Here is a 12,536-nt window from a genome sequence, read left to right as displayed (position 1 = left end):
CCTATCTTTTGGGTTGGAGTGGGGCTCTGGCTGGGATCCACCTGCAGCCATGCCACTCTGGTCCACACAGCTACTCCCCGGGTTGGGTGTGCAATTACCAATGGTGTGGCAGGACTATAGATGAAGGCTGTGTGCCTTTGCACCTCTTTTCTGTTTCGGCCTGTGGCTTGGGTGGGTGTGCCCACACCTCTGGGTTTGGGGCAGGGTCCTGGCTTGGATCTGTTTGTAGCTGTGCCACTCCGGTCTACACAGCTACTCCCCAGGATGTGAGCCCACTTACTGATGGTATGGTAGGACTTTGGAGTGAGAGGACTTTAATCATTATTTTGGTCTGCCTCTTCATAACTATCTATAATGGATCAATGAATGTTTTTACTTTATTATTTAAATTATTACAGCGTTTTATTTATAAAATATTTTTATTATTTTTCAAAATGAGTGAGACACATTTTATGGCCTTTGACTTTTTATTAATATTTGATGCGAGGTTGAAGGTAAAAGTTGAGAATTTTAAGATTCCTATCTTCACTGGATGTAGGCTAGAAATATTAACTAAATTTACATTCAGTTAGAAAAATAGTAAAAATATATACCTTTAAGTGTAATCACTGAAAGAGTGCAAGTAACTCTCATAACTTCTAAACCAGTAGGGTGAGAAACTCAATTCATCTGAAGGCAGAAAAGGATGAAAAAAGAAACAAACAAAAAACAAGAAGCAGGCCAGGTGTGGTTCACACCCATAGAAGGACTGTGAGTTCAAGGCCAGTCTGGACAGAATAGCTCCATGTCAAAAACAAAAATATAAAAAAGAAACAAACAAGAAACAGTGGCAAAATATACAAATTCACATGATATTATTGTAACTTTCTAATATAACTTGAAATCTGGGATTGAAATCTCTCCTGCTTTGTACTTTTGACCAGGATTTCTTTTTCTATCTTGCTACTTTTCTGGTTTTATATGAATTTTAGAATTTCTTTTCTAGTTCTGTGGGAAATACTGCTTGTAATATCTATATCTATGTATGTATGTATGTATGCATGTATATATATATGCTGTATTGTTTCTGCATATTTAGGAACAGGGAATATTTTTCCATTTTCTGATGTCCTCTTTGATATCCTTTTTCAGAGTACTTGTAGTCTTTGGTGTAGAGGTCTTTTTTCTCCTTGGTTAGGTTAATTTCTAATTATTTAATTTTTTGTTATGCAATTGGGAATGGTATTGTTTTCATAATTTCTTTCTCAATGAGTTCATTATTGGTATACAGGAATGAAAATTATTGTTCATTGCTAGATTGGGTTATTAATTATAGGAGTCTTTTGGTGGAAGTTAGTTTTTGGGTCTTGTACGTAGAGGATCATGTCATTTGAAAATAATGATAATTTGACTTCTTCTTTTCCTATATAAATGTGTACATAGCTTTTTTTTGCCTGATTGCTCTAGCCAATATTTTGAGTACCATACTGAACAGTAGTGGTGATAGTGGACATCTTTATTCCTACTTTTAGAATGCAAGATTTCAGCATCTTCTTTAATATATTGGCAGTAGGATTGTTATAAATGGCTTTTATCAGATTGGGATTAGCTGCAGTGATAACATCATGGTACTGGCACAAAAACAGACATGTAGATGAGTGAAAAAGAACTGAGGATGCATAAATAACCCTAGACATAGTCAGCTATTTTATCTTTGACAAAGAGGCCAAAAAACATACACTGGAGGAGAGATAGACTCTTTAGCAGATGATGCTGGGAAAACTGGCTGTTCACATGCAGAAGATTGAATCTAGAACTGTAACTATCACCACGTACTAAAATAAAGCAAAAGGGATCATAGATCTAAACATTAAAGTAGAAACATTGAACCTACTGGAAGATGAAATAAGTACAATTTTTGAGGACATAAGTGTAGGAAGAAACTTCTGAACAGAACTCTGATTGCACAAGAAATAACATCAAGAATCAACAAATATGATCATATCAAATTTAAAGATCTGCATAGTGAAGGAAATAACCCAACAGAGTGAAGAGATAACCTACAAAATGGGAAAAAATATTTTGCCAGTTATACCTTGTACAAAGGACTAATATCAAGACTATATAAAGAACTCAAAGAATTAGATCCCCCTAAAATAAAAGATCCAGTCAAAATTGGGCAGCTAAAATGAATAGATACTTCTCAGAGAAAGTATAGATGGTGAATAAATACATGAACAAATGTTCAACATTTCTGGCCATTAGAGAAATACAAAAATTTTTTTTTGGTACCGGGGATGGAACTCAGATCCCTGCACTTGCAAGGCAGGCGGCAGAACCACTGAGCTAAATCCCTGGCCCAGAAAAATACAAATTAAAACAACACTAAAATTTCATATTATTGCCGGGCATGGTGGCATACGCCTGTAATCCAAGTACCTGGGAGGGTGAGGCAGGAGGATCCTGTGAGTTTGAGACCAGCCTGGGCTACATAGTAAGTTCCAGGTCAGTTTCACTACATAGTGAGACCCTGTCTCAAAAAACAAACAAAAAAATTCATATTATTCCAGAAAAAAGGCTACCATCAAAACATCAAATAACAAATATTGGGTCAGGGATGTAGCTCAGTGGTACTGCTGCCTGCTTTGCAATCCTTAATTCCCAGGTTTGATCCCTTGTAGAAAAAAAAAACAAAACAAAACAAAAAAAAATCACCAAATATTGGTGTAGCTATGTGTCTGTTTGAAGGAACCCTTCTAAATTGTTTGTGGGGATGTAAACTAATATAAACACTATGGAAATCATTATGGAGATGCCTCAAAAAACTACATGTACAAATTCCACTTAACCTAGCTATTCTCCTTCTAGATATCTTTCTGAAAAAGTTAAAGAAATTATATTACAGTGATATATACAAACTCACATTTAGAGCAGCGTAACTCATAATAGCTGAATGTTGCAAACCACCTACAAGTCCATCAAGAGATTAATGGATAAAGAAAATGTAGTATTTATAAACTGTGGGGTAGTATTGTGCCATAAAGAAGGATAAATTTGAGTCATCTGTGGGAAAATGTATATCTCTTGAGACCATAATATCAAGTGAAATAAAGCAGACACACAACTTAGATATTACATTGTTCTTTTACATGAGAAACTCAAAGCAGAAAACATTAAAGAGCAAAATAAAAGATAGATACTAGGAAACAGAAATAGATCTTTTGCAAAAGGGAAGGGGTTGAGATGGAGGAAGTGGGGAGGGAAGAGAAGGAAGAGGATGATAAAAGAATTAAGATGTGTTATGTAGCAACTCCTCTTGACTTTATGGCCAAACTTATCAGCATAAATATAAGGTAAATGGCTTATTGGTAATCTTTTATCAGCTAAGATACAATCATGAATGTGTATGTATTTTATCAACTTCATATGGAAAGCAACATTTAACCAAATTACAAAGAGAAATTCGCAAACCTATATCTATAGTGGCTTATTTTAGCTCTGATAGAGCAAGCACATAAATAAGAAGTAAAGCTATAAAAAAGTTGAACAATTAAAATTTCAAAATATTTTATAGGATATTGATTATTTGGGGTTGATCTATTTTATTTAGCAAGTTTGTTTAATATTTATATTTATTAGTTTTTCTGGAGATTATGTTTTGAAATTTATATAATTATAAACAGTATTTTCTATTTTTATCCTTATTCATTTGGTTTTAATTTAATTTAATTTTTTTGTATTGGGAATTGAGTCCAAGTCTTTTGTTGTTGTTGTTACCGGGGATCAAACTCGGTTCCCTGTGCTTGCAAGGCAGGCAACAGAACCACTGAGCTACATCCCCAGCCATTTGATTTTTAATTTTGAGGCAGGTTCTTGCTAAGTTGCTAAATTGTGTAGGGTAGGCTCAAACTTGCAATCCTACTGCCTCAGCCTCTGAGTGATGGGATTACAAGCATGTACAATTACGCTCAGTTTACATGGTCTTACATATAGAAAACCCTAAAGATTCTACACAAAGCTATTAGGACTAATAAATTGATCAAAGTTTCAGGGTACAAAATCAACAAAAATGAGTTGCTTGTCTATACACTAATAATGAATAATCTGAAATGGAAATTAAGTGGACAGTTCTATTTACAACAGTATCAAAAAGGGTAAAATACTTAGGAATAAACTTAACCAAGGCAGCAAAAGAGTAGTGAAACCTACAATATAGAGCTATGGAAATTAAGAAGAAATATAAAATGAGAGGACTTCCTGTGTTCACAGATTGGAAGATTTAATCCCAGCTTTCAGTTTTGGTTATCAATATGTAACTTAAACTACCTCTTTTTTGGTGGTAGTGGTGGTGGTGGTACTGGGGATTGAACCCAGATAATCTTTTCCCTGAGCTACATCGCCAGCCTGGGCTCACTAATTGCTAAGTTGCCCAGGCTGGGCTGGACATTGCAATCCTTCTGCCTCAGCCTCCCCAGAGAGCTGGGATTTCAGGTATGTACCACCATGCCCAACTTCAGTTTGTAATTTGATCAATAATTATCAATAGATGAAAGATTGATAGGTTCACCTTACCAACTGTATTTTTACACAATGATGATTGAATTTATTATTAAAAATTAAAAATTAATATTCATAAGTCAGATGGACCTATTTTTTGTATAGTCTTGTCATGCTTGGTATTAAGTGTGCACTGTCATCATCAAATATGTAGAACATCTATAGTTAACACAACATTTTTATCTCTTCTTTCTAGACTTCACTAAAATAACACAAAAGGATAAAATAGCAATAAATCCATAATGACAAAGTGATTAGGATTAGAGATGGGTAACAGAGGTCTTTAGATTATTAAGATGGAAAGTAAATATGGCAAAATGTTAAGATATGACTAACCTGGACTATGGGTGCATGGTATCCATTATATTTTCTTTGGAACTCTTTATGATTAAATATTTTTAATTAAAATTTTATGTTAATAATATTTTTGGGATAAAATATTACTAGTGGATGTTTGGAGTACATAAAGATTGAATTCATGGTGGTACATGTATACAACACATCTTTTTTTTTTTTTCTTTGATTTTTTGAGACTGACCTGGAACTCACTATGTAGCCCAGGCTGGTCTCAAACTCACAGCAATCCTCCTGCCTCAGCTTCCCGAGTGCTGGGATTACAGGCGTGCGCCACCAAGCCCAGTTTAACACATTTTAATTACTTTTTTCTTAATTCTCTTCCGCTCCCCTCCCATAACGCCCCCTTCCTCTCTCTCCATCTCTTGGTCCCTTCCCACTTCCAAAAGATCGATCTCCCCGTACTTCTTTTTTTTTTTTTTGAGATAGGATCTTGCTATGTAGTTCAGTTCAGGCTGGCCTTGAACTCACTATGTAGCCCCAAGCTGGCCTAGAACTCGCGGTGATCCTCCTGCCTCAGCCTCCTGAGTGCTAGAATCACAGGCGTGTGCCACCATGCCCAGCATTCTTAATATTAAACTGCACAAAAAAGTTAGTTCCAGAAAATGATGCTGTTCTCAAAATGTTTATCAAACTTTAATATGCATATAAATAATGGGGGGGTTCTTAAAGTCCAATTTGGAATTTTTAGTCCTGGTGCGGGGACTGAGAGTTTGAATTTCTACAAATATCCCAGCTGATACAAATACTGGTGGTTTGTACAACACACTTTTTACAGCAGGATTTTAGAGAACTATAAGACAGTGTGATAAAAAGTGTTACGAAGGGTCTAGGGATATAGCTCAATGGCGCTGTTCCAGCCTGGCAAGTGCAAGGCCTTGCATTTGATTCCTGGTACCAAAGAAAAAAAAAGTGATAAGGATCTGGGGCATTGGCTTCTTTAGATAAAGTACTATTGTCATAATCAGATGACATTTGAGTTAGAGACTCAAATGGCAAGAAAAATTTTATCACTTACAAATCTATATGAAAGATGTTCCTGATAGAGGCGAAAGCAAGTGCGAAAGTCCGGAAAGAAGAATAAATTACAGCATTTCTAGAAACAGATCACTGTGACCTTAATAAAGTACATGAACTTTTCTTCTAAATTTAGGTGTAATTTCATGGAGTACTGTACTGGAAATTGTGAAACCTAGGTAGGTTTAGACTCCATCCCATCATCCCATTAGCCCAGTGCTTTTTGTCAAGCCACAACCTATCTCGATCTGTATCCTCATAATTACGGGAATATTTAAAAATAATACCTAGTCTACAGGGTTGGTGTGAGAAGTAAATAAGATTAGATATATAAAAAGTACTTTTTGAATTGCAACATACTACCCACATTCACGTGTAATTATCGCATACATGAAGGGTTCCCATCTGATCTATGGGGGCAGCAGCTCTTTCAAGCCGTTTTATTGTGCACCTCTGTCTCTTTAATTATATCTAGCAGCTCTAGGAAAAGAGCAAAAGACACTGATACTTCGTTATTCTAGGTTGTGCGAGAAAAACAAAGTCCAGACCCCGGGGCGTAACAAGAAAGGTACTGAAAGGGCCCGAATCATCCTACAGAAGCCATTTCCGGTTTCAGACTGCGAGGGCCGAGGGGGAGGGGAGAGTTGATTAAGGGAACCGCGGTCAGGCAGCCAGTATCCCACAATCCCCTTCTCCTGTTCCTCTGTCCTCGCTCAAGATGGCGCTGCTCGCGATACATTCTTGGCGTTGGGCAGCCGCGGCGGCTGCTTTCGAAAAGCGGCAGCGTTCAGCAATTTTGATCCAGCCTCTAGTTACTGTCCTCGGCTCCCATCCGCGGTGGCAGTCACATCTGCGCGGCGCCGCAGGAACTGCTCGCAACTACCAGGTGAGATGCCGGTCGCATGGAATAGTAGGGTGAAGGACAAGGGGACCTAATAGGGAAAAGGTTGCCCTTGTGACCTCGGGTCAGAGAGAAGCCCTGGAAGAAGAATTGCCTGGGATAACTCCCAGCTACAAGGAAGAGAAAGAAATTTAGGGTTAGTGATTTGAGGAAGAGGTAAAGAAAACTTATGGGGACAACAAAGAGGAACGAAGAGGCAGGTTCAGAGGGCACCTGGAGCGCCGAAGTATGTGGTAGTATTTGTAGTTTTTGTTGTTGTTGTTTGTTTTTTCTGTTGTTAAGAGATGGGGCAGGCAGCATGCCCAGCCCGCTTACATTTCTAAATGCAAAGAAGACTGGGCTACTTTCCAAAATTAGTAATGGAATATGGTACCAAATTGCCTGTGGTTCAGATTTTAGACGCAGGTAGCATTTTGGAGGGCGCTGTAAGATGACTGTAAGTCACCTATAAACAAAAGACAAATTGAATTGGCAGCAGTCAACTTCTTTGCTAACAGGCGTACTCCCTGATAAACGAAAACCGTAATTATCTCACTCTTCAAAACGAACAACGCCCTAAATTTCTACATAAACATGATTATCTTTCGATCTGAATATTCAGTAGTGTTATGTGTGCACAGGTCACTTTGGAAGTTGGAAAAATGTTTTTCCTTAGCTTATGAATATAGCAGCACTTTTAAATGTCTTTGTCCATTATTAACTCCAGAAAAGTTTAAAAATTATCAGTACTTACTATACTTCAGTATATCTTTTTATTTCTCATATATTGAAAGAAAAGTTAGTTACCACCACTTCGCCAATATCACTTTAAAGTACAGTATTGTCAGCTTTGAGAACCTCTTAAGTTTTTTTGTCAACAAACATTTGTTTACTTCTATGCGCATAAGCACTGTGCTAGATCATAAAATACCAAGAGAAGCATACAGTCATGCCTTCAAGAATTTCATAGTTTTAAAAATTTTAATCGAACACATAATGGTATATATTTATGGAGTGTAGTTAATATTCAATACATGTACATAATTTGTAATCATCAGATTAGGGTAATTGGTATATCCATCTCCCAACACTTGTCGTTAATATATAGCATAATATCGTAGAGCTGAAGGAAACCTTAGTGTAGTATTATGAACTCATGTTAGTGGATTGGATCAGCACTTTTTTTTAGATAAATTCAGTAGAACAGAAATATTGCTTCTTACATATTAAAAAGTATTTTATGAACATTTATGTATATATACATTCTCCACATATATATGATTTCAGAGATTCATTGTAAAGTGAATTTTTCACCAAGAATAGTGCTCAAGAACCATGCTGTGCAATAGAATATGTTTATTGGGCCGGGGCTTTAGCTCAGTGGTGCTGGTGTTTGCCTGGTAAGCACACGGTCCTGAGTTCAATCCCTGGTACCAGAAAAAAAAAAGAATATGCTTATTAAAATTAAAGGACATCTGGGAGTGGTGGTACACACCTGTAACTCCAGCACTCGGAAGGCTGAGGCAGGAGGATTGCTTTGAGTTTGAGGCCAGCCTGTGCTATACAGTGAGCTCAAAGCCAGCCTGAACTACATAGTGAGACCCTATCTAAAAAATAAATAAACAAATAAATAAGGTTACAGGACAGCTGACACTCTATTAGTTGCTATTAAAAGGATTTATGCATTTTGAATGATACAATTTTGAATTTATTTCAGTAATCAACTAATGGTAGAAACAGGCATCATAGTTTTTTTCTCAGTTCCTTTTAGCTGAGTTTAAAGAGTATGTATTGACTGTGATACTGTTCCTATACTTTTAAAAAATTTTAAACATTTTTATTGAGATAGAAGTCATATCCCATAATTCACCTGTTGAAATTGCGCAATTCAGTGGGTTTTAGTATATCCAGTGATGTGTACCACCATTGCCACAATCAGTTTTACATTTTTACTGCCTCAGAAAGAAACCCACTACCTTTTGACTGTCACCTTTCTGTAACCTTCTCTCTCTCCCAGCCCTAAGCAACCACCAGTCTATATTAATTCTGTATGTATTTGTTCTGGAATTTCAGATGAATGCATTTATGTAATATGCCATCTTTTGTGAATGGTTGCTTTCATTTAGCACTATGTTTTCAAGGTTTGTTCATATTATGGCATGTGTAAGTACATCATTCCTTATTAGGGCCAAATAATGGTCTATATGTGAGTACAGTATGAAAGATTCTCTTTATGCATTTATCAGTTGATGGTTGTTTGGGGTTATTTTCACCTTTTGGTTCTTATGAATAGTGCTATTATAAATATTGATATATAAGTTTTTGTGTGGACATAAGCTTTTATTTCTTTTAGGTATATATACTTTGTACTCCCATAAGAGTAGAATTGCCAAATCATATGGTAACTTTATGTTTGTTTCATAAGAAACTGCCAGACTGGTATTCAAAATGGCTGCAAGCTTTACATTACTACCAGGAGTGTGTGAGGGTTCCTATTTCTCACTGACCCTTGACCTGATTTTGATTCTAGCCATCATAGTGGGTGTGAAATGGTACTTACATCATGGTTTTGATTTGTGTCTCCTTTATGACTAAAGATAATGAGTATCTTGCCATATGTTTATTGACCTGTTTGTATATCTTTTTTGGAGAAATGTCTATTTGTATCCTTTGCCTATTTTTAAAATGGATTATTAGGTTTTTGCTTTTTGGTGCTTGGAGCTTAACTCTACCGTGTTCACAATAAGCATGAGCTCTATTGGTGTGCTATACATCTCAGCTCAGGGTTTATAATTTTATTTTTTTAATGATTTATAGAAGTTTTTATACATTTTGGGCACAAGTCCCTTATCAGATAGATAATTTGCAAGTGTTCTCTCATTGTGTGGGTTATCTTTTTAGTTTCTTGGTAGTGTCTTTTGAAGCACAAATGTTTTTCATTTTAGCTGGGGTGTGTAGTGGTAAAGCAGATGCTTAGCGTGTGCAAGGGCCCAGGTTTGATCTTTTGTACTAGTTTTTGTTTTTGTTTTGATGAAGTGAAATGTTCCTATTTTTTTTGTTGTTGTTGCTCATGCTTTTGGTGTTATATCTAAGAATCTTTTGTCAAATCTGAAATCATGAAGATTTACCGATATTTTTTGTGAGCCTTTTATAACTTCATTCTAGTGAGGTAATATAAACATTACTCATACGTAGTTCTAGTTCCTTCCTCCTTTTTGTTTTATTTTTATATATTGCCAAGTGTTATAATTCTAGCAATATCTTATCAAGATTATTAATTTATATAATGTCCTTTAAAGAAGTTGAGAGGAGAAAGAAGGTATGTAACTTTTGTTACACTGACTTTATCATTTTTGGTAAATGATATCTAGAATTATTTCTTTATCCAGCTGTTCTCTCACCCATCTCCCTTTTGATGTTATTGGCAAATGTATCTCTATGTCATAGAATAAAAATATATCCATATATAATATAGATATAATTACTTTGTACATTTGCCTTTCAATTAGTTCAAAGAAGAAAGTAGGAAAAGTAAGCATTTGTATTGTCTTGTGTAGTTTTCCAGTGCTTTGTTTTTTCTGTGTAGACTTAAATTACAATCTGGTTGTCACTTACTTTCAGGCCTAAAATCTTCCTTTCATTATTTCTTGTGAGGTATCTCTTCTAGCAACAAATTCTCCCAGTTTTTGCTTGGGAATGTCTTTATTTCGCTTTCATTTTAGACCAGTACTTTTTACTGTATATAGGATTTTTGCTGTACAGTTTTTTTTTTAGCATTTTTGAAAGTTAACCCAGTGCCTTCTGGCCTGTTCATTTGTTCTCTTCATCATCCATTCTCCCTCCTCTCCACTTTTTGCCTTTCTTCCTTCCCTCCCTTCCAGCACTGGCGATTGAACGCAGGGCTCACACCTGCTAGGGAAGCACTTTACCAACAAGCCACATCCCTAGTCCTATGTATTTATCTATTTATTTATTAAAATTTTTGAGTTAGGGTCTCGCTAAGTTGCCCACCCTAGCCTTGAATTTGCAGGTTTCCTGCCTTAGCCTCCAGAGTAGACTAATGGGATTATAAAGTTTGCACCACTGTACCTGGCTTGGCCTCTACTGTTTCTGCTAAGAAACCTGCTGTTAATTTTAGGTTTCCTTTGTTAGTAAGGAAACCTTGCTTCTTTTCGGAATTTCCCATTGTCTTTGACTTTCAGTATTTAGTGTTATGTGTTTGTGAATTTCTGTGGATTTATCTTACTTAGAATTTGTTGAACTTTCTAGATATGTATATTATTGTTCTTAATAAACTATGGAAGTTTCCAGCCATTATTTCACCAAAATGCTTTCTTGCACACCTCTGTATTCTGGTGTGCTTATATGTATATGTTGGTATGCTTAATAAAGTTACATTTCTCTGAGGCTGTTCAATTTTTTCAGTCTTGTTTTTTGTTGTTCATGTTGCTTAATCTATTGATCTGTCTTTATATTCATTGATTTTTTTGACTGTTGAAATCTAATGTTGAGCCCCCAGTGAAGTATTTAGTTATTGTACTTTGCAACTTTGCAACTCTCATCCTTCTATCTCTTTTTATTTCTGTTTATTGATAATCTTTGTTTGTTTGTTTGTTTTTGATACTGGAGATCCAACTCTGGTCCTTGTGCTTGAGAGGCAGGCGGAGGCACCACTGAGCTAATCCCCCGGCCTTCTTTATTGATATTCTTTAATCTGGCATTGTTATCACATCACTCTTCCTTCTTTCTTTCTTTCTTTGTTTGTTTGTTTTTTTGAGGCAGGGTCTCACTGTGTAGTTGAGATTGACCTGGGTGGGACTCACTTGTAGCCCAGGCTGGTCTGAACTCACAGCAATCCTCCTTTCTCATTGTTGTCCGTGCTGGGATTACAGGCCTGAGCCACCGCGCCCAGCCTGTTTATTTATTTTTGAGATAAGAGTCCCATCTTTCTTACTTTGTAGTTCAGGCTGGTTTTGAACTCCTTATGTAGCCCAGGCTGGACTCAAGCTCAAAGCTATCCTCCTGCCTCTGTCTGCTGAATGCTGGGATTTAAGGTGTGCACCACCTGCCCGGCTTCCTTTACTTATTTAACATGGTTTCATTTAGTCTTTGAGATATTTATAATGACTACTTTCAAAACCTTTTCTCTTTAATAGAACATCTGTTCAAATCCATAGATGGTTTCTCTTTGCTGCTTTTTTCCGAGGTCATTCTTTACTGTTTCTTAGCGTGTCTCACAATTATTATAATTATTATTTGGTTGTTTGAGATAGGGTCTCACTATTTATTTGAGACTGACCTGGAACTATGTAGTCCAGGCTGGCCTTGAACTCACAGTGATCCTTCTGCCTCAGCCTCCCGAGTGCTGGGATTACAGGAGTGCACCACCGCCCCTGGCTCACAATTAATTGTTTGAAAGCTTGACATTTTCATGATGTAGTAACTCTGGGCATTGGTCCCCTCAATCTTGGGGCTTATTGTTTGCTCATTTGTTTAGAGACTAGGTGGATTCTTTCAAGTGCAGTCTCTGTTAAGCCTCTGACAGTGCTTCTCCGGGGTACAGCCTTGGATATGCCTGTAGCCATCCTGAGATGATAATGGTTTTGGCAAGGCTTTCTTTACCAGCTATGATCAATAATTGCTGACAGATCATACAATTGTTTTCAGCCTGTAGTGGGGCATAACTCATTAGACAAAAGCAGTCAAACCAGGTTCCTTTGATTATTAAGGTCAATGATTGAAATATTTT

General features: G+C 36.6%; 1 protein-coding gene across 2 annotated transcripts in view; it reads left to right on the top strand.

Moving 5' to 3' along the window:
• The first annotated feature begins 6,602 nt into the window (after positions 1–6,602).
• Positions 6,603–12,536, top strand: part of Abcb7 (ATP binding cassette subfamily B member 7) — a 145,564-nt gene continuing 139,630 nt past the window's right edge. Inside the window, exon 1 of one of the 2 annotated variants that reach the window (XM_010631242.3) lies at positions 6,603–6,793. In XM_010631242.3, the coding sequence (XP_010629544.1) occupies positions 6,626–6,793 (168 nt within the window). In that variant the 5' untranslated portion in view covers positions 6,603–6,625. Of the gene's footprint in view, positions 6,794–6,888; positions 7,035–12,536 lie in introns of those variants that run through there. The other variant, XM_010631249.3, reaches the window with a different exon arrangement.

Source organism: Fukomys damarensis, unplaced genomic scaffold (genome assembly GCF_012274545.1).
Source record: "Fukomys damarensis isolate Sample0158 unplaced genomic scaffold, DMR_v1.0_HiC HiC_scaffold_39, whole genome shotgun sequence".
In the NCBI taxonomy this organism is placed as follows: domain Eukaryota; kingdom Metazoa; phylum Chordata; class Mammalia; order Rodentia; family Bathyergidae; genus Fukomys; species Fukomys damarensis.
Note: the sequence above shows the minus strand (reverse complement) of the source record. Positions and strands in the feature narration are given on the sequence as shown.